Source organism: Elephas maximus, chromosome 22, assembly GCF_024166365.1.
Source record: "Elephas maximus indicus isolate mEleMax1 chromosome 22, mEleMax1 primary haplotype, whole genome shotgun sequence".
Lineage (NCBI taxonomy): Eukaryota > Metazoa > Chordata > Mammalia > Proboscidea > Elephantidae > Elephas > Elephas maximus.
In genome coordinates, this window is record NC_064840.1 from 43,404,980 (window position 1) to 43,428,503 (window position 23,524).

General features: G+C 35.7%; 1 protein-coding gene across 4 annotated transcripts in view; it reads right to left on the reverse strand.

Moving 5' to 3' along the window:
• HMBOX1 (homeobox containing 1) overlaps positions 1-23,524 on the reverse strand; it is a 292,062-nt gene that overhangs the window by 134,392 nt on the left and 134,146 nt on the right. For all 4 annotated transcript variants that reach the window (XM_049865706.1, XM_049865705.1, XM_049865704.1 and 1 more), the window contains exons 2-4: positions 21,357-21,436; positions 14,309-14,785; positions 1,136-1,221 (exon numbers count right to left, since the gene is read on the reverse strand). In XM_049865706.1, coding sequence (XP_049721663.1) covers positions 1,136-1,221; positions 14,309-14,785; positions 21,357-21,379 — 586 coding nt within the window. In that variant the 5' untranslated portion in view covers positions 21,380-21,436. The remainder of the gene's footprint in view (positions 1-1,135; positions 1,222-14,308; positions 14,786-21,356; positions 21,437-23,524) is intronic.

Consider the following 23,524-nt stretch of genomic DNA (forward strand, 5'->3'; position numbering starts at 1 on the left):
ATAATCTGAGAAGCTGGATTATATGAAGAACACAGCAGCAGAATTGGAGAAAGACTCATTAACAACCTGTGATATGTAGATGACACAACCCTGCTTGCTGAAAGCAAAGAGAATTTGAAGCACTTACTGATAAAAAACAAAGACTACAGCCTTTGGACCAATAAGCAACATCATGATAAATGGAAAAAATATTGAAGTTGTCAAGGATTTCATTTGATTTTGGATTTCACTGTAGAGGTTATAAAACTGAGACACAGAGGCTGAAAAGCCTGATGAAACATAGCTTGCTAGTGGCATGTTAAAAAAAAAAAAAAGGAGGCAGAGGAGCAAATTAATTTTCATATCTATCACTGTATCTTTGCCTACAAAATGTAGTTGAAAGTGTTTCTGGCTCCTCTAATGACTAAGGCATAGTTAATTTTTTTTTAAGGGTCCTATAAATCACTGAGATACAAGAAAGTGAGGCTACATACCAACAACATTCTACCCCCAAATTTAAGAATTTCATTTTAAAAAAATGCAGTCTGAATACAGAATGGCACATATACACCACATATTAGGGATGGGACTAGGGTGGGGGTAGGGTGGCAAGGGTAATGGGATGGGAAATAAAGAACAAAGAGAAGACAATGATAATAGCCATTTAACTCTCATCTTCTCAGTAATGGCTTAAGAAAGTTTTCATATACAGGAAAGTAGTTAAAAACACAACTTCCTTTATCCTCATGAATCATTTTTTAATTGGTAAAATGAGGGATTAAATTTGGAGGATTCCAAGCTTTTAAAAATGTAGTAAATAGACAGCAGTTGAATGTGCATGTGTCACAGCTACGTGACAATTAAAAGAAACTAGATCAACCCTTTTTTAGCCACAAAACAGGGAAATTTGTGCTTATTATATAAAAATTATTATATAAAGGGTATAAAATTTACTAGCACAAATAAAAAGAACAAAAAATCACTAGAGAAATTCCATGATATCAGACACAATGGGTTTTAAATCACAGGCATACATTATTATGCCTAAGTTGACAGATCTGCACCATGATGCAGAAATGCAAGCAATATTCCAACATCTGCACCCGCAGGCAGAAATCAGACATGACTCCAGAATAAAGGGCTCTTTAGCTCTTACCTGTTACCTGTGCAACAACTGCTTGGGAAATCCTCCGATTGGCAAGAAAGGCTTTGATTTCCTCTTTTATCACACTGCTGTCCCTCCTAACAAAAACAGAACACAAGACCAACAATGTATGTTGAAGGTAGAAATCCTCATCTTTGCTAAGAAAGGTGAAGCAGAAAGGTGGGAAGAACACAGGAAGAAAGGACACAAAAATAAAAGGCAAAGTGACCAAATGTATGAAAATATGAAATCAAAACAAACCAAGAAACACCAAACATTCAAGTCCTAAAACGTCACATCCTCAGACAGACGCTTTTGTGAGTGCGACGGCAGGTGTAAGTCTTGTACCAGAGGGTGATTTATGTTGTGTATGATTCACATTAGGAACAAGGCAGCCATACGGTACAGACAAAGTTTCACTACTAGTAAATGAATATATCTTATACAGACAGAAATCCTAGAAAAATAAAAAGCAACAACAAAAACAAAAATCAGATGTGAGTAGACCGTGGGTTCGCATGTTAATTATGAAACTGCCTAAATGATACTCATTTTTAAAACCTTTGATAAGATAATAAGTAGAAATCTCATCATCATTCTCACAACTACTAAAATATTAGCCATTTTAAGAAATGTTTTGCTTTTTAATTTGCCTTCTGTTTCTTGTGTAAATAAAAAACTTTAAACTGGCATGGGTTGAATATAAAATTTTAATATTAAAAAGGCACTTATTAATTGTGCAGCACTGGGTATTACATATAAGTCAGAATACTCAGTATTTAAAAATACACTATATTCTGTATCCTCTGGATTATATATTATGGACTTCATTTTTCCTGCAGTAAGATGCCCATTATAAATTTTTTCTTATTTAAAAACTTGACTAATTCTCAGAAGACTAGACATTCACTAGATTGACCCTTAAAACTGACCAATTTCTCTTTGAATGCTGTATTTTCCAAAGAGTTACATAAATAGAGCACAGATTTTTGTTCAACTTCAAAAATAAAACAGAATAGTGGTAATTTGTTATCTAATACAGGGCTCAGCAAACTATGCCTCATGGGCTAAATTCAGACTGCAGCCTGTTTTTGTACAACCTCTAAGCTAAGGCTGGTTTTCACAGATGAACATTTATGATCGATTTCGTGACAGGAACACTAACTTTAAACCCCAACTAGGCAAAATATTATCCCCTCCAAAAATATTCCATTCCTTTCAATAGTAGACCTGTGTTACCAAAAAAAAAAAAAGCGCTGCCAACCCTGGTCTAATTATGACACAAAGGTTATGAAACTTTTATAAATCATTTTGTGAATGGAACCCAAACTCTTTACAGGGGCTCAAATTTCTCTGTAGATCATTTGGAGAAACTCATGAGAAGTATTCTATCCAAAAAGAATCAGTTGTGATATAATCGAGATCAGGTATTTCAACTTCTCGGTGAGAAGGGGCTATATACTCTGCTTGTGAATTCCATGCTCCCTTTTGGAAATTCTGGAAAAGAATAGAAAGGTCATAGTCCTGACAGCTTCGACTCTGGAGCGCTACAGTATATGCCTGATCCACTAGTTGGAGATCCTAATCAAGAAGATTTCTAAAGGAAGAAAATAGCTGCCGAACCCAGTATTTAAAATTTCCCATTCTAAGCTGGATTCTGACCTAGGTACTGCCTAGATTTCCCCCAAAATATGTGTTTGTATTTGAAATATTTCTTTGAAAAACATGCATTCATGTTTTATTTCAAAATTCTGTCTGAAAAAAACAAAACACAAAAATATTTTTTAAAGTCAAAGTACCTAACCGCTGATTAAAATACAGGAAATGTAGAACAGTTCTCAAATACCCATTACTAATCAGTATCTTTACCAACCAATATCTATTTCAATTGGCTATGTAAATAAAACAACCAAATCATTTGGTTTCTGATACAGATGCAAAATTAATCTGACAGAAAATTTAAACAGAATATTAAATATTTCAATGTAAAGAATGTTCTAGGAAAATGAAAATTGAGTTTAAGAGAATATTAAGATTAAATAAAAAATGTGTTTCGTGGGTAAAAATGATTAAATGGTATTTTCTTGACTGCCGATCTAAATTTAATTTAAAACAACTTATTTTAACTCAAATTTACCAAGAGTAGATACTAAATAATATAGAGATAACACTCAACTATTCTAACAGGGAATTATCCAGTTTGTGAATTATTCACAACTTTGCAGCATGGTATTATCAAAGGAGTGCAGCAAATAAAGGAAACCCTGGTCGTGTAGTGGTTAAGAGCTATGTCTGCTAACCAAAAGGTCACCAGTTCAAATCCACCAGGCACTCCTTGGAACCTCTAAGGGGCAGTTCTACTCTGTCCTACAGGGTTGCTATGGTCAGAATCGACTGGACGGCAGTGGGTTTCGTTTTGCAGCAAATAAAAGGAAGCCCAAAACTCTGCAAGATAGCAGCAATTCACTTACCCTTTCATAGACTGTATCTTTAGATACCTGACAAGTTTCTAAGAACCCACAATGAGTAAAAAAAGCAAAACAAAACAAAATAACATACTCTTTACTCAACAGCTTTACCAGAGAAGCTTTTTCATACTGAAGAAAAAACATAAGACTTAAAAGATAAAGGTATGCTTGGGCAAGTCATTTAATCAAGTTGGGCCTTGGTTTCACCACCTGGTAAAATGAGAGCAGGCTTTTAAAATCCTTCTCCAATAACTTACAGTATTAAATGTAAATCGAAAATTTCTTAATGCAAAAATTTTTGAAACTGTAAAAGCAGTAATAAACATTGACTCTTATTTTATAAAACCTCAGAAAAGATCCCACGAAAAGTAGAAACAAATGATCCTCTGTAACCGCATAAGATTGAGGTAAACATCTGTTATCAGATACTTTGAGGCACCATGAAAAGATTTCAGTGAAGTCAATTTAGATACAAGCAGTGATGTGTCATTTAGTTGGTTTTACCAAGTACTTTCAAATTAGAAATAGCATTCAACTTTCATTGTGGTCAATTCTCTTACATATTTCAAAGATTTACATTCTGCTGGGTTAGCTTTTTGACTCATAGGGTCGCTATGAGTCAGAATCGACTTGACGGCAATGAGTTTGGTTTTTTGGGGGTTGGGGTTAGCTTTGTTATTTAAACTTTCACATGTTTTTGAAGTTGTTGCTAGCTGCATAGAGACCTTATTTACAACGGGATGGGACAGTTGTAATCCACAGGGTTCTTACTGGCTGATTTTTCTGAAGTAGATCACCAGGCCTTTCTTCCTAGTCTGTGTTAGTCTGGAAGCTCTCCTGAAACCTGTTCAGCATTACAGCAACATGCAAGCCTCCACTGACAATGGCTGCCCGTGAGGTGGGTTGGCTGGGAATCAAACCTAGGTCTCCTGCATGGAAGGTAAGAATTCCACCACTAAACCAGTATCTCATAAACTTCCACATATTTCCCCTTATTCTCACCTCGCTCAGCCCTCTTTTATGACCTCCCTCTCCTACTGTTTATATTGTATCCTATGCAATCATGAGTTTCTTAGCATAAAACACCGTCATTTACTCCAATTCTAATTCTCATGTCTTCTCTTACTTCTCTTCATCTGAAATTTTACATCCTCCTTAAAAAGGACCCCAAAAAATCCATTGCTGCTGAGTCAATTCCAACTCATGGTGGCCCTACAGGACAGAGCAGAACTGCCCCATAGGGTTTCCAAGGTACAGGTGGCGGAGCTGAACTGCTGAGCTTTTGTTAACAGCTGAGCTCTTGACCACTGTGCCACCAGGGCGTCCCCTTAAAGAGAATGAATCCCTTATTCCTCCTTTCTCTAATATAAATCTCACACTCTTCATGATTTCTATACCTCAAGACTTAATAGAATTAAAGCGAAGGGTAGGCTGACCTTTCCCCTGATTCCATACCTTACTTCCAAGATAAGCCAGCACTCTGTATTTGCATTTAACCACTAGAAATCCATGTTTTCTCCTCCTACTACCCTTTTTAAATCACTGCTAAGAGGATTCATTTATCTAGATGATTTCAACATAAGGATGAAATTCCTCCTTCCCACATTCCACTGTATAAAAATAACTATAAAAAAGTTATTTTTATAGCTTGCTAAACTTTCCACTGTTACCTAGCCCTTTCTAATATCTGAATGAATTCATCTGTGATACCTCTTTATGGAAACATTCCTTTTTTAAGACACGATTTAACTGTCATCTATTCAGAGAAGTTCTCCCTGTTTTCCCCAGCTAAAAAAAGATCTTTTCTTCCAATGGCTAACGTCAGCATTTCAATTATACTACTCATATGTTAATGCAGTACATGCTATTCTGTTTTATGATTGTTCCTGATCTTGTATTATCTCACCTACTAGCCTATAAAGATTGTGTCTTATTCATCATTGGCTCTGCATACACAAGGGTAGAAGAGTCTGATTTGTTCAATGAATGAAAAAAAATTGTAGTATAAAAGGTTTTATAAAATGGAAAATTTGACCTAGATAATTTTTAAAACAGCTTTAAATTCTAATTCTATTCTCAAATACATTTACGCTCCCCAAATCAGAATGGAAAGGAGTTATTAATATTAGTTCAAAAAGACATTGCTTCCTTTTCTGGATATTGAGGATTGCCAATATAAAAGTGGTATTCTTAAGACCTTCCACATGCTTTTAGTTAATATATACTATTTATACTTTAAAATCCCTTAAAGGTAGTCATCTAAAAGATTGCCAGAGATGGAGAATACCTACCTAGTCAGACTCTTCCACAGTTGAAAAAAATATAATTACTTATAAATTCTTTCATTTTTGAATAAAAACCTGCTGTCTTTAATTTCCATGGAGATAAAGAAAACATAATTTAAAATTTTTAAAAGATAACTCTAAAAGGAAAACTACTTTAGCTGTATAAATGACATGGGAAGTGTATATCATGGTTATATCATCTTAATACGTACAGAACAAAAATACCCTACCTACGGAAGTAAATACCCTATTGTTAGGCCTACAGATAATCAACTTAGAAGAAAGTCTTCAAACTTTCTACAAAATACTAATACACTTATAAATTTTAATACATGAGTAGTTAAGAATAATATCTTTAATGTTTAGCATTATTAATTCTGATAAACCTCATTTGGATTGTTATTTTATAATATATACACAATAGATACACATAGGTAGATGTTCACTATTATCAGATATATAAATGTGTGTGTGTGTATACACACACACACAGATCAAACAATTCCATTGCCATCGAGTTGATTATGACTTATAGTGACCCTATAGGACAGAGAAGAACTGGCCCATAGGGTTTCTAAGGAGCGGCTGATAGATTTCAACTGTCAAACTGCAGATCTTTTAGTTCAAAGCTTAGCTCTTAACCACTGTATCACAGGGTTCATATATATATATAAATACTGCACCTTGCACACTGAAGTCCCTCTAAAAGAAAAGCTCATTAAAGTTCAAGACTTATATGGATACCTCCTTTGGCATATCTCCTCTTCCCTTTCAGTATGCCTTCACTCCTCCCTAACAAAAAATAACATGATACTACTCAGTTTTGTGGTCAGAGGAAGGTAAAAAAGGAGGCAAGCAATGTTAAAGTCATTTAAGTTGGTGAATCGGGATTTTTTAGTCTTTTGTCTTTAGTCTTATGTCTCAAGGCTGACCCAGCCTTGAGAGGACTTATGCTAAGCATGTGTACCCATGCCCCTCGTACTGCTAAGATTTGGCCTCAAATGCCCAGAGATGTAGAAATGTTCCAGAAGCTTCAATAAGAAGTCAAGAACACCTGTGGCTGGAGGCCTACCTGCCTCCTGGTCAGTATGAACTCTTAGCCAAGTTCTTGGGAAAACCCGGTCTACATCCCTGAAAGAGCAGTCTGGTTTTGGACCCTAGTGGTTTTCAGTAGCAGTATGGGCATCCTGCATAGTTTTAACCTTCATAGGAAAATCTCTTTGAGCAGACTATAAATGCTTTTGGAGGTGGGAAAGAACAGGACATAGAAATTGGAACCAGCAGAAAGTCCCTATTGGCAAAGGGAATGGACAGCTTCCAAGAAGTCCTCATCAGTGTTTTCATTGCATACCACGTCTGACAGTCTTCCAGGTCTCAAACTCACTCAGCCTAGCTTCACAACACACTTGAGAAGTGCTTTTTCAGCAAGACCCAGACCCAGGGACCCTCATCCCCAAAGACTGCCATTGGCCATGACCTTCCTCATAAGGTCTCTGAGCACACTTTCTGGGGCATACTGTAGAGATTCCTCTACCTTAGTCTCCCTTCTCCCAGGACTCTTCCTAGTGGATTCAGTTGCCCTCTTTTTTTTTTTTTTTTTGCCCGCAATCACAATTATTCTTCACTAATGTGTTGGGAAATGACCTTTTTATTTTACACAGATATTTGCACATTTATGGAGAAAACTTAGAAAAGTTCATTTTTAACTCTAAAGGGAACACTTTTCTTTAAAACTAACTAAAAAGTTACTGATACAGATGGGGAACATGCTTAGTGGAAAACCTGTGTGGTAAGACCATGTTTATCCCTCCTGTACATATTCTCAACTGCTATTAAACAAGTGAGCCTATGTACCTGTTTAAAGGCAAATATATATATAAATGTATATATAAAAACCCAATGCCACTGAGTCCATTCTGTCTTACAGTGACCCTGCAGGACAGAGTAGCATTGTCCCATACGGTTTCCAAGGCTGTAAATCTTTAAAGAAGCCAATTGCCACATCTTTCTTTTGCAGAGTGGCTGATGTGTTCAAACCGTCGACCTTTGGGTTAGCAGCACAACTCTTTAACCATTACACCACCAGTACTACTATATTAGTAGATACATGTTACAAACATTAAAATATGAAATGGATCTTCCTTCTAGCTCACAACTTTAAAATCCTCTGTAAAATGTTATATTCAACAATTTGTCGAGAATTTACTAGTTTTCCATTCTTTTTTTATGCTTTCCAAATCAAAAATGAATAAATCAGCAGTTTCTGACTCTTAACAAGTTAATACAGTGTATGGTTATAACTTGATCAAGTTCTACAAAAAAAATGTTAGTCTGTTGTACTGTGGGGGTTTGTATGTTGCTGTGATGCTGGAAGCTATGCCACCGGTATTTAAATACCGGCAGGGTCACCCATGGCAAATATGCTTTAGCTGAGCTTCCAGACTAAGAAAGACTAGGAAAAAGGATCCAGCAGTCTACTCCAAGATTTACCCAGAAAAAACCTTATGAATACCACTGGAACATTGTTTGACAAAGTGCCGGAAGATAAGGCTCTCAGGTTGAAAGGTACTCAAAAGATGACTAGGGAAGAGCTGCCTCCTCAAAGTAGAGTCGACCTTAATGACATGGATGGAGCCAAGCTTTTGGGACATTCACCTGCTGATGTGGCACGGCTCAAAATGAGAAGAAACAGCTGCAAACATCCATTAATAATTAGGATGTGGAATGTACAAAGGACAAATCTAGAAAAATTGGAAGTCATCAAAAATGTAATGGGACACATAAACGTTGATATCCTAGGCATTAATGAGCTGAAAAGGACTGGTATTTGCCACTTTGAATCAGACAATCATATGGTCTACTATGCCAGAAACGACAACTTGAAGAGGAATGGAGTTGCACTCATCATCAAAAAGAACATTTCAAAATCTATCCTGAAGTACAACACTATAAGTGATAGGATAATATCCATATGCCTACAAGGAAGTCCAATTAATATGACTTATTATTCAAATTTACACAACAACCACTAAGGCCAAAGATAAAGAAATTAAAGATTTTTTACCAACTTCTGCAGTCTGAATTTGATCAGGATAGAGCGATAATTACTGGAGACTGTAAGATGAAAGTTGGAAACAAAGAAGGATTGGTAGTTGGAAAATATGACCATGGTGACAGAAACGATGCCAGAGACTGCATTATAGAATTCTGCAAGACCAACGACTTCATTGCAAGTATCTTTTATCACCAACATAAGCGGCAAGTATACACAGGGACCTCACCAGATGGAATACACAGGAATCAAATCAACTACATCTGTGGGAAGAGATAACAGAAAAGCTCAACATCAACAGTTAGAACAAGGCCAGGGGCCGACTGCGTAACAGGCCATCAATTGCCCATACGCGAGTTCAAGTTGAAAGTGAAGAAAATTAGAACAAGTCCACAAGAATCAAAGTACAACCTTGAGTAAATCCCACCTGTATTTAAAAACCATCTCAAGAATAGACTTGACGCGTTGAATACTAATGACTAAAGACCAGACCACTTGTGGAATGAAATCAAGGACATCATACACGAAGAAAGCAAGAGGTCATTAAAGACAGGATAAGAAAGAAAAGTCCAAAATGGGTGTTAAGAAGAGACTCTGAAACTTGCTCTTGAACGTTAAGTGAAAGGAAACAAAAGGAAGAAACGATGGCGTAAACGAGGTGAACAGAAGATTTCAAAGGGCAGCAAGAGAAGACAAAGTAAAGTATTATAATGACGTGCAAAGAGCTGGAGATGGAAAACCAAAAGGGAAGAACATGCTCTGCATTTCTCAAGCTGAAAGAACTGAAGAAAAAATTTAAGCCTCGAGTTGCAATAGTGAAGGTTGCTATGGGGAAAATATTAAACGACTCAGGAAGCACCAAAAAGATGGAAGGAATACATAGAGTCACTATACCAAAAAGAACTGATCAATATTCAACCATTTCAGGAGGTACCATATCAGCAGGAACCAATGGTACTGAAGGAAGAAGTCTAAGCTGCACTGAAGGCATTAGTGAAACACAAGGCTTGAAGAGGAATGATGCTGCATTCATCATCAAAAAGAACATTTCAACTGACATGTTTTAACAAACGGATACAGCACTGGAACTACATACACAGTCCTCTATGACCAAGAAATGTGGAAGACAGCTACCTGCCCAACCGACCGGAAGAGATCCATATTTATGCCTACTCCCAAGAAAGGTGATACCACTGAATATGGAAATTATCGAACAATATCATTCATATCACACGAAAGTAAAATTTTGCTGAAGATCATTCAAAAATGGCTGCAGCAGTATATCGCTAGGAAACTGTCAGAATTTCAAGCTGGATTCAGAAGAGGATGAAGAACCAGTGATATCACTGCTGATGTCAGACAGATCCTGGCTGAAAGCAGGGAATACCAGAAAGATGTTTACCTGTGTTTTATTGACTATGCAAAGGCATTCGACTCTGTGGATCAAAACAAATTGTGGATACCGTTGTGAAGAATGGGAAATCCAGAACACTTAATTGTGCTCATGAGGAACCCGTACATAAATCAAAAGGCAGTTGTTCGAATAGAACAAGAGGATAGTATGTGATTTAAAGTCAGGAAAGGTGTGCATCAGGGTTGTATCCTTTTACCATACCTATTCAATCTGTGTGCAGAGCAAACAATCCAAGAACCTGGACTATATGAAGAACGGGGCATCCGGATTGGAGGAAGACTCATTAACCTGCATTATGCAGATGACAAAACGTTTCTTGCTGAAAGTGGAGAGGACTTGAAGCACTTACTGACGAAGATCAAAGACCACGCCCTTCGGTATGGGGTACACCTCAACACAAAGAAATCAAAAATCCTCACAACTTGACCAACAAGCAACATCGTGGTAAATGGGGGAAAGACCGAAGTTGTCAAGGATTTCATCTTACTTGGGTCCACAATCAACACCCATGGAAGCAGCAGTCAAGAAATCAAAAGACGCGTTGCATTGGGCAAATGTGATGCAAGAGACCTCTCTAGAGTGCTGAAAAGCAAAAACGCCACATTGAAGACTGAGGTGCACCTGACCCAAGCCATGGCGTTTTTAATCACCTTCTATGCATGTGAAAGCTGAACGATGAATAGAGGAGACCAAAGAAGAACTGACGCCTTTGAATTGTGGTGCTGGAGAAGAATATTGATTATACCATAGACTGCCAAAAGAACGAACAAATCTGTCTTGGAAGAAGTACAACCAGAATGTTCCTTAGAAGCAAAGATAGCATGACAATATTTCACATACTTTGGACATATCATGAGGGATCAGTTCCTGGAGAAGGACATCATGCTTGGTAGAGGGTCAGCGAAAAAGAGGAAAACCCTCAATGAGATGGACTGACATAGCGGCTACAACAATGGGCTTAAGCATAACAATGATTGTGAGGATGGCTCAAGACCAGGCAGCATTTCGTTCTGTTGTACACAGGGTGGCTATCAGTCGGAACCCACTCAATGGCACCTAAAAACAACAACACCAGTTATAACCTGATAGAAGTTCTACAAAAAAATTTCCATTATATACCTCGAAATTGTTAGGAGTTAAACTGTGGATTCAGTGGGTTATAAGATCTGAAACAAGTATGTCTTATTGTTGACTGCCTTAGAGGTTGGAGAATGTTAACAGTAAGAGGTGAAATACATATGTAAAAAATGATGTGGGGGTGAATTACATATGTAAAAAATGATGTGGGGGACATAGAGGTACCCATTCTCCCTGACTAAAGCCAATCCATGGCCATAGAATACTCAGAAAGATCCACTGCTTAAAATTTTCTCTCACGTTCCATCAAATAAAAATTCACTTGGTTAATAAGTGATCGATTTAAAGCGGCAAACACCATCTGGGATAATAAGTCCATTAAGGCAGTTACACCTTTTATAGACATGAAAAATTTATTTACACAGGCAACATATATAAGCGACATATTGGTAATAAACATATGAGCTAAAATTCAGCTCTGTCACTTAATATTTAAATTTTCCTGGGCAAATTATTTAATTTTGTGAATCTCAATGATCTCTGACAAACCTCACAGGATGGTGTAATGTTTAAAATGGGAACAGACGTTGAAGAAACTTTTCCCACTGACCTGGGAAGGATAACTATCATCTGTAATGTTGAGAAAAATGAGAGATGGGGAGCACAGGGGGAGTGAAGGAGTAAAGCTGTGGGTGAGGGTACAAGGGCAGAGAATCAAAGAAAGCCAAAAAGCCCAATGAGACCCTACATGTTTAGAGGCGAGCAAAGCAGAAGTTCTCAGAAGGAACCAGAGAAAGTGAAGATAAAGTTTCCTAGTCATGAACAAGTGGCAGCTTATATGTAAATAACAAAGTACTAAACGTGTATGTTTCACGTTGAAACTTGCATATGTGTAATAGCGGGATTTAACTACAAATCCTAGAAGTTAGTAAGTTTTCTGTCTATTTGGAGGACTTTTAACTACAATAGTCAAGTTTTTAGACCCTCATTAGACCAGCTAATCTTCTACAGCCTTACTAAAAATAAAATTTTCCCAAACTTCTCGATAGTCTAATATACATTTGGGAATTAACTGTTATATCCAAAGCTTATCAAAATAGCAGTAATAACAACAAAAACAGGCTAGTACCCTAAGAAATAAATTTTGTTGTTAATATCCTCTCAACTCAGGATAATTAGAAGCTAATTTTGTCATATTTCAATGACTGAAATAACTTTTATTTGCCCAAATTGTTCCACCTTTTAATTTTGACAATAAGCTAAATTCAAAACCAACATCTGAACTTTGGCCAGGTGCTTTAATAAGTACAAACAAAATCAAAGTCGAATTCATCTCTTATATTTTTAAATTCTGGAAGCTTAATAACAAGGTCCTGCAACTGCTTTATGAAACTATTCATTACAGGAATTACACTGGAATCGAGACCCAACAGTCCATTTAACCCAGAATTCCATATAAGGCAGTTCTACCCTAAAATTAATTCAGGACAGTTCATTTCTTTAAAGTATATTTCACTTATGTAGTAATACATGTGGCAATATTAAGTCATTATAATGCTATTTTAAGTCTGAAAATCATTAGAAAGAACTAGAATTCAGGAATTATAGGTTTTAATTTGATTTCTTACAAATTCCTTCTACATCTTCTTTCATCATTTACTCTACCTAGTCTGTCTGCAGGTCCCCCCCCACCCCCCGCCCTTCTATAGTAGTGATAATCTTCTGAAAACAATGCTTTTATTATCTCTATTCCTAGAGACCTGTAAAAACTCCTTAATTGCAACCAAATTAAATATAAGCTATTTAGTATGGAATTCAAAGCCTTCCAAAACTGGTACCATCTCCTAATATTATTACCATAGTATGTAATCATTATCATACTAAACATGCCTCGCCTTCTTTATGAGCTACTAGGTACTTTAAATAAAGTTCCTACATTTTAAAACTGCGGCTATTTTTTAAGGTTCAGGTCAAATTCACTTGGCACAACTGCCATGTGCCAAGGACAGTTCTAGACTTTGGAGTCACAACAATGAGTAAGACATGGTTCCTGCCCTTAAAATGCTCCAGGTCCAGTGTGAAGCCTTTTCTACTACCTCTGTTGAAAGTGGAATTCCTCTTTTTAAAGTGATTAAAACTCTGAGTACTTAGCACTTATCTGGTAATAATTATATTAAAATATATACATATCTATTGTCAAGGAGCCCTGGTGGTGAAGTGGTTAAACTGCCTGGCTGCTAACTGCAAGGTTGGAGGCTCGAACACATCAGCAGTTCCACAGGAGAAAGATGTGGCAGTCTGTTTCCGTAAAGATTTACAGTCTTGGAAACCTGATGGGCAGTTCTACTCTGTCCTATACACAGGGTCACTGTGAGTTGGAATCAACTTGATGACGTGGGTATCTATTGCCGAAACAAGAATTTTAAGCTTTTTGGGGGCAGAAAGCGTGTCTATATTTCTTAACAACACTACTTTTTATAAAATAGGTGCTCAAATTATTTTGTTGATTGGAACGTTGGAGTGAAAAATTAAGAGTGTATACATTCTGTATCATGATAAAATTATCTGATCCCTCAGAAAAAGTACACGCAATGGACTTAAAGATTACAATACAACTGTTAGCATGAAGTTAGCAATTAGAGCCACACACAGAAGGCTAACCTTTAATAAACAGAGAGAACGGAAAAGGCTTTTCAAATAGCAAAGAGAAAGGACGGAAGTAAGAGAGAAAAAAAATTGAAAACATAAAATTTGAAATTCTTTTCTTTCATTCAAAAGAAGGGAAGAAATCACAGTTATTATAAATAAGTAGCTAAAATATAACTTATGCAAAAACAACTTAAGGACATATATATTTGTTGGGGACTCTGAAAAAGCAAAGCCACTAACCTCATTAATTCTTCCACTTTATCATCTACATCTAGGTCCTCTTCTGAGGCTTCAAAACTGTATGACCTCTGACCCATGCTGTTTGCATGATAGCGAGTTGGTGACATCTTTCCATTGTAGGTGGACAATCGCTCATTATTCTCTCTCCCATTTTGATTGGTAGTGCAAGGCTGTGGGGAGGTATCATAACTGTTGCTGGGTGATGGGGACATTCCCGAATGCTGGGTCTGTGTGGAAGCTGTAGCTGTGGAGGAAGATGCTGGAACATTGCTGGTACTATTCCCATACGAACCTCCTCCATAGCTGGACCTTCTTCCAAACTTGTCACTATGCTCTTGATCGAGACGTTCCAAAGTTTCCAAGGCATGGAGAATTTCATGTTTAGTCATTCCGGTACGCCGGAGGCGCTGAAGCAGATCTATCTGCTCTATGGTAAATCTGGGTTCATCTGTATAGTGAGACATGGTTTCCAGCAAACTAAAAAAAAAAAAAATCCCTTTATTTCAATATTATTACAGAGAATGTTCAGCAGAAAATTTATATATTTCTACATATAAAGCTACACCAACGTCTTCACTGAAAATAATAAGGCATGTCACATGGTAAAATGATTTTTACATGGCAAATGGATTGGTAAAGATATTGAGTTTATTAGCAGATGTACATTGTTGTTATGTGCCGTCGAGTCAGTTTTGACTCATAGTGACCCCATGTACAACAGAATGAAACACTGCCCAGTCCTGTGCCATCCTTACAATTACTGCTATGTTTAAGCCCGCTGTTGCAGCCACTGTGTCAATCCATCTCACTGAGAGTCTTCATGTTCTTTGCTGACATTAGTGATAATGTAAAACCCGATTTCATTTGACATGCAATTTACATTTTCCTCAATTTTGGTAAATATCTAAACCAATATTTCAGTTATGGCAATAATTCCAAAAACAACAGATTAGGTACATCCAGCACATTAAGTCTAGTGGGCTATGTGATAACTCACAAGTGTTTTTTCCATCTCAAACCTATTACTTTACATCAGAGTAGTAATGAAACACTGCTGAAAAAATAGCTTGTATTATTGTCCCTTACCAAACAAATACCAGCAAAACCTGAACTAGAAACTCGATAATTTCATTTAGTGAAAACAAATGATTTGCTAAATTAGCCCAAACAAACACAAAGAGAAGTACATAAATAACTTATTAAAGCACCCATTTCCTCAACTACTTAGCAAGTTCATAAGTATTTCACCTCTGTAATACATTCTCAATAATTATCCTGAGAAATGGATCTTTCACGGTTGTAGCCAAACTGAACTATTTAGTTTTCTTAGGAAATTGCTTCTAGTTTAACTAGCACAAGATACTACAGCACACCAAAAAATGTCTTTTTAGAGTGAATAACATTAAGAGGCTTGTCAGGTATAAAAATCCTCACAACTCAAAATCTTTTAATAAAACCTGACTTTCTTATTTAAGATTTTTAAAAAGTGACGACGTCTTTTATTTTTATAGTTCTAGTGTCAATATGATGCATGGCATGCAGCGGGTTCTCCATACTGTTTACTGACTGAAATGGATGCTAAAGAATTTTCTCATCCCTTACTGCTCTGGACTAGTTCCCTTTAGCTTCTTCCTCCTTCCTCTTTGCTAAAAATTTATTGAACACTCACTTCTAGCCAAGCATTGGGTAAGAGCTCTGATAATGTAATCTCTTATATTTCTCACAACAGCCCTCTGTGGTAGATATTATTATTCATTTTATTTTAATTTAGATGGATTGATGGTTGAGGAACCTGAGGCTCACAGTAGCTTTGTATTTTGCAGAAAGCCTGAATAAGAATTAGAAAAAAGATTTAAGCCCAGATTTTACTGATTCTAAAAAGCATATCTCGTTCTGCTTTATACTATATGGTAGGATTTTTGGAATCGTATGATTTGAGGCATAGGCTATTGTGCTGTTTTAGGTCCCCAGTTAAAATCACCTAGATAAAACCGCTGTAATAATCGCTAGACTAGAGGTTCTAGTAACAGTTTTTTACATTTAAAACCTTTGCTCCAACCATAATTTATATTTACTTAATGAGGGTGAGAGCTATGGCTGCTAACCAAAAAGTTGGCAGTTTGAATCCACCAGCCACACCTTGGAAACTCCATGGGGTGGTCCTACTCTGTCCTGTAGCGTCACTACGAAGTCAAAATCAACTCAACCGCAATGGGTTAATGAGGGCAAAAAGGTTTTCAGCTTTATTTTCTCCAAAATGGACAGCTAATTACTCAAAATAAATTTATTGTATAATACATCTCTTGCCCTCTGATCTGTAATGCCACCTTGACCATAAACAAAACCTTCATTTAAATACAGATTTACTTTTGGATTATTCTATTCCATTGGCTATTTTGTCTTGTAAATCCTTTAAAAAATAGGTGGGGTGCAATTTACAAATAAATGAAATTAAGTATATGCAGAAATGCTAATAAGCAAACATTCCTTAACATATTGACAACTAATTTAATTAATTTTTATCAGTGGTATAAAATAGAAAAAGTTATATAAAGAGATCTCATCGGTCTTTTAAAAGCTTTTATAGCCTAGATCTCATTTGCATGGCTTAAGAATTAAATAGCCTTTCCTGAAATACCAAATATTAACAGAGAAAAAGCACTTGATGGATGCAAAACTTAATGCATTTAATATGGTTCTAAGGGCTATAAGGAGTCTTCCAATTTTTTTTTAAAACAGGAAAGAACATTACAAAAAGTTCCTGGACTGCTCTCCAATACTTATAACGTAAATTATTCTCTTGAGGCACACAAACAATTTTTTAAAAATTGACTCTCCAATATAACAGTTAAAAAATACGATAGGTAAAAGTCAATAATTTTTTCTTTTGCTTATCACATTCAATGTTATTCCTATCCATTCCTAAGAAATGAAAACATAACCTGAATTTTGGCTAAGAGAGTGAAAGGATTTTTTAAAAAACAAAACATTAAAAACATTTTCTAAATGTGTTTAATGGATGTCAAAATAACTTTGACATCATAAAAATATTTGCAACCCACCACATGAACTACAGCCTCCACCAGCCTGAGCCCAGAAGAACTAGATGGTGCCCGGTTACCACCACTGACAGCTCTGGCAACAGGGATCACAATAGAGGGTCCTGAACAGAGCAGGAGAAAAATGTAGAACAAATCCACACACACACACACACACACACACACGAGGAACATGCTTCTTGGTTCAATCAAGTATATGAAATCAAATGGGCAACACCTACCCAAAAGCAAAGAAGAAAAGGCAGGAAGGGACAAGAAAACTGGACGAATAGACACGGAGAACCCAGGGTACAAATGGAAAAGGGGAGAGCACTGACACATTGCAGGGATTGCAACCAATGTTACAAAACAATTTGTTGATAAATTTTTTTTTGAATGAAAAACTAATTTGCACTGTAAGCTTAACACAATAAAAATTTAAAAAATTGCAAATCATATATCTGAAATAGGACTATTATCTAGAATATATAAAGAACTCTAAAAACTTAACAATAAAATACAAACGACCCAATTAGAAAATGGAGAAATGATGTCAACAAACATTTCAAGGCCTAAAAAGAAATACTGCCCTTTTAAATAATGACTATTAAAAAGACTGGGACAATTTTGTTCGACAGTGGATGTCAACAAAATTAAGTACCCATGCCCTCTAAATAACCACATTTTAGTTTTACTTTAAGTAGAGTATCAAGATATAATAAAAATAGTTCATTTAGAGTTAGGGCATCAAGCAAAATTCGGGGATAATGTAAAATTAAATTTTTTAATAAGACGGGGTTTTCAATGAATCATATTTAATGTCCAAAATGAACACAGATCTTATTTTAGATGTTCTCCAATGACATTTATAACTTAAGCTGGCTTTTTACCTATTTACAACTTTTAAGTGGCTTTTTATCAAGGACGAAAAAGAAAAATAAGAAACTTTACATAGAAGAAAATGAACTTAAAAAGCACATCTTGATTATTACTATTTGCGGGACAACAAACTTGGTTTGCCCTTTTGTCTCTGGTTTCTCTCAAGGGACTTTTGTTTTACAAAACAGCCAGGCAACACTTAAAACATATATAGGTGAGTTGGGACTACCCAACTCATCACTTTGGCAACAGGCCTCAGAAAGGGAGGAGGCATGACCTCCTCCACCCTCTGAGGCCTAACACTTGTTCACATAGTGTGTCATGTGGGCTTTGGCATATAAAAATGGCTGGACGAAGGATCTCGGGATCCCTTGCTACAGTACTTCCTAAGGCCCTGCTATATCCTTGCCCATTTTGCTGTTTTGTTATGTGGAAGAATAAATTTCTCTTTATGCTCGTCCTCATTCAAATTAGATGTCTATGCCTTACACCAAGGGAGGCCCCTAGTACAGAGATATATCTAAAGCAATAAGAGCCACAGCTGTTTGAATGGAATATGTGATCACTATAGAGCAGAATGATAAGGACACAGCAAGAAGGACCAAATCATGCATGTGGCACTGAAAGAACAGTATTTTACTGAGAAAATGCCAGGATTAGAAGCACCCTTGGATATATAGAATAATATTCCAGTGTGTATTAACATACACAAAGGCATCCATTCTGTAATCTACAAATTTTATTTCTGACAATTCACCTAGTTCAAGCACATATTCATGGAATTATGGCAGTAAATGACCTACAAAGGTAATCTAAATCCATGATACCAGTCATTCTTTTATAACAAAAAAAAGGTAACACATAAGTAAGAATGGAATTAATTTTCTTAAGTGGCACAGGGCTTGTTCACAGCGTAAGGAATATCTATCACTTTAAATTACTAATCTGAATGCAAACTCAGGCCAACAAACTGAAAATTATGTGAGAAGAATTTCTACACTGCAGTAACACAGGCAATGTTTAAAGCATAAAAGGTTACATTCAGAAACAAAGGTATAGTGCATAAACTGATGTTCTAAAAGATCATACTATGAGATTGTTTTAAGTAAACCTATTATACCATAAATGTTATCACTTCTTGAATATGTACGTAAGGCACGGGAATAAGGCATGGGGTTCAAGCACACTTTCTTAAACCAAATCCCATAAACGTGTGAAGCAAAGGTTAACATATTCACAAATAATTAACCTTGAAATCACATGGGCAAAGAGGAGATTATTACATTACTTGTAAAGCATCAACAGTTAATAAAATTTTACTGGATAACAAAGCTTTTTCCTCAACTTGATTCTGATGGCTTTATCTTTTATCTACAGTGACTAGGCAAAATAAGTTAGTTTCATTTTGCATACATGGCATTTACTGTATGTTAATCTAATACATCCTGGAATCAGTCATAATATTCACCAAAAGTATACTCCGCCCCTTATTACTATCTATAGCACATTGCTCTCTTTCTCAATTATTACTACTATCGAAGAATTGACAGTCTTAAAAGTAAGAAAATGACAAGAGGTGAGATTAAGTAAGAAATGAAGATTTACCAGGGACTAAGCTTGCTGGTGGTGTACTGGTTAAGTGCTATGGCTGCTAACCAAAAGGTCGGCAGTTCGAATCCACCAGGCGCTCCTTGGAAACTCTACGGAGCAGTTCTACTCTGTCCTATAGGGTCACTATGAGTCAGAATCAACTCGACGGCAGTGGGTGTGTGGTGAAAATGATTCTATAACTCAAACCAGCAGGAGAGGTGACTAATACATAAAAACAGAGGCTATCATTGTAGATGATGGTATAAAAATGTTCTTTTCATACTAAAAGAACTTTAAGAAGAGTGGAATTATGTTCTAATACATGTCAATAACAATTAAGATTGAGGGTTTTTAAAAATTGTACATTGGTAGCCACCTTATGCACATATGGGAAAAAAATTCAAGTAAGAACGTGTAAGTTTATAGGAGGAAATACAAGTTAGGACTGAACTCAAATAACTGGAGATCATTAAGAAAAAACAATTATTTGACTAATATTTAATGACTACCTACTATATGCCAGGCTCTGTACAGGGCGCATAACATTCAACAGGAACAAATCAGGCAAAAATTTCTGATCTCAAGCTGCTTACATGCTAATGGCTATTGGGAAAGGCAATTAGTAAATAAATAGGAAAAAGGAAAACTAAGGCTATATGCAGTTCACATTTTCTGGGCCTACTCCAGGGGCTTCACTAGATCAGAGTCATTGAAAGGGAAAGAAAAACTTTAATGGAAAAACCTAAATAATAAGGAAAACTCATCTTAATGTCTACTTACTGGATTATGGAACTGTCAACCCAAACGGAAGGGATTTAATCAAAGCCTAGACTGTACCAAATTTTAGAAAATACTTATGCTAAAGGCACTCTGCATTAGACTTTAAAGATGCACTTAATGAGCTAATAGGTAATTTATCTTCTCTAATATCTGAAATTCCTGGAATACTTTCATTCAGAGGCCTATTTAATATGAACTGGTGGTTACAGTTCATATTCTAGCACAAAAACATTTTTACAATAATACCACCATCTCAATTTCTATTTTTTTGCCTGACTCCCAAGAAAGGCTAGCAACTACATTAGCAAATAGGCTTAACTATATTATTATCCCCCGTGGTTAAAAGGAAATGGCTAAGGTGCTAGGAGTTTGCACACAAATAGCAGCATTAAGGTAACAAGTTCAATATTCTAGTTGTCACAAGAAACCAAACACTACTTCTCTCGATTAACCACCTATTTCACAACCTTCTAGGCTATTTCAGCAGTTTAAAATAATAAGTAATTTTATGTTCAATTGAAAATTAATGTCAGATTTTAAAGCTGGAAACAGAATGGTAAAAGAAAAGGTTGATAGATTTGAAAATTCATTCCTCATCACGATTATGCTTGTTCACCTTAATGTCAAATTTAAGTTTTTCTAAAATATTATTTTGAATCTACAAATGTCTGCTGTAAAATTTGCATCATAATCATATTGATTTTTTAGCTTTAATAAAACAACCAAGAAGACAAAAATTAAGAGAAAGATTAGGTACTTACAGCACTGGAAAGGAACTGAGCATACTTTACATGAGGCGAATCAATAACCTTTCCAGAGATGGTCAGCGATATTTACCATTCTGTAGAATAAAGACAGAAAATTTAGAAATATTTATGTTAATCATGTATTGAATAAAAATTTAATTTTATAATTTAAGGATATTAATAGCTAATATTAGCTAATCATGTTTTTAAAATTACTGAATATACATCATTTATAGTTCATAAATATTTGTTTGGAGCAAAATTTAAAAAGACAGAAAAACGCCATTGACAGCTTTCCAAGTTATTCACTGGGGAGAAGTAATGAATATCATACCCTGAGGTTTTATCTGTTACCCGACACCCCATAGGGAACCAGATCTAAACATAAAAAAAAAAAAAAACGCAGTACAGTATAAACTACAGTGACATTTGGATAACTTTTCGATAATAATATCTGCGTATTTATGTAAAATCCTACAAACAAATGACACCCCCAGCGTGACTATGGCTAAAAAAAAAAAAAGTCTTGAGCTGGGGTAAACTCTGAGGTGTAGTTTCAAGTACATTATTTACTTTACCACTAGCATAATCTTCAGTGAATTAGAACTTCTCTAAGTCTCACTTTCCTAAACTATAAAGCAGGAATAAGGGATAACTACTTCAAAGAGCTACTATAGAGGTAAAAAAAAATTTTTGTTTTAATGGGGGTGATGAGGCACTCTATCAAATGGTGAGGGGCTATAATTACCAATTTTAAAAAGATATGAATACTTATGTTGCATTTAGATTTTTGAACACAGCATAAATTAATAACGGAAGGAGTCTAGTACTACTACTTCTATCTTCTGATTTGCGTTTATGGTTTAGTCAAGATTCAGGCCCCTTTCAATTCAGACAGATCTTAAAACAAAATAAAAAATGTTATCTACTATTCATGGTTTAGGAGCTAAAGATCATGTATTACCAACTACACCTGTTAGCAGTTTCAAAACAATCTACAGAGGCAACTAATAATGCTGAATTAAGATTATAAATTAGACAAAAGTTAAAAATGTTGATGTCAAAAACTCTGACATTAAAATATACATTCAGCACTGAATTATACTAAGCCAGACCAAAGCATCTAACAGGAACTAATATATATGCAAAATGAACAGGTTAAAGTTAGAAACATTTCATATTTGCATATCCTAAATTGTATCTTAAATGAAGTTCCTGTTGTAGTTAATTTTCTTGCTGACTTAAATGCCTGTCATGAAAGAGGAGATGTAAAGTACAAAGAAAATCTAATGAAAATGTTTCTTATTACATTTTCTAGGCAAAACAACACCATCAAGCCATAAAATGATTATCAGTCAATATACATTTTCAACTCTCTGCTCAAATTCGGTTAAAATATACTAAGTATCTACTTGTCCCGGTCTAGGCACAAGGTCAGCATTAAAGGAACTCTTGATACTAAACTGAAGGGTTGGGAGTGCAGACAAAAATTACGCACACATACACACCCAAAATACAAGGTCTATGAGAGTAACAATTTAGAAATTAACTAAGTAGGGAGATCTGGAAAGACTTCTTAGAGTGAGATCTAAGCTGTTATCTGAGGATCAGAACAGGACCCAGCAAACCAAGGTGCGGAGGGAGGTGAGAATTAACGGAGGAACGATTCCAGGGAGACAGAATAGTTAAAGGAGATTATGAGGTTTAGGGAATAACAAGTAGACCTTGTTGTTAGCCTTTAACAAAGTGGCTAGAAAGGGAGGACTTCTACAATTTACGGAGGGTCTGTAAGTGCCTGGTAGTGAATCCTGACCTTTATTCCATAAGCGTGAGGACCATACTACAACTGAATCAGGGAATCTAGGAAGCAATCATCAAAAACCCTCATTTTACAGATCAGGAAACTAAGATTAAGTCACTGATTCAGATTTGTATCACTGCAAATCACTGAATATATGTCATTAATATTTCAGCTATAAATGGCTTAAAATATTTTATGAAAATAAAATGCTCTAAGAACAGAAGACCAAGCAAGCAAAGGGGTATGATTCTCTACTCTCAGGCTCAATTTCACAGAGCTCTCAAAGTTAAGAGATTTTTAAAAACTTATTTTTTAAAAAAGAGTCTAAGAACTATATAAAAATATATATTAAAAGGTGTCTGCAATAAAAGTCTATTTATTC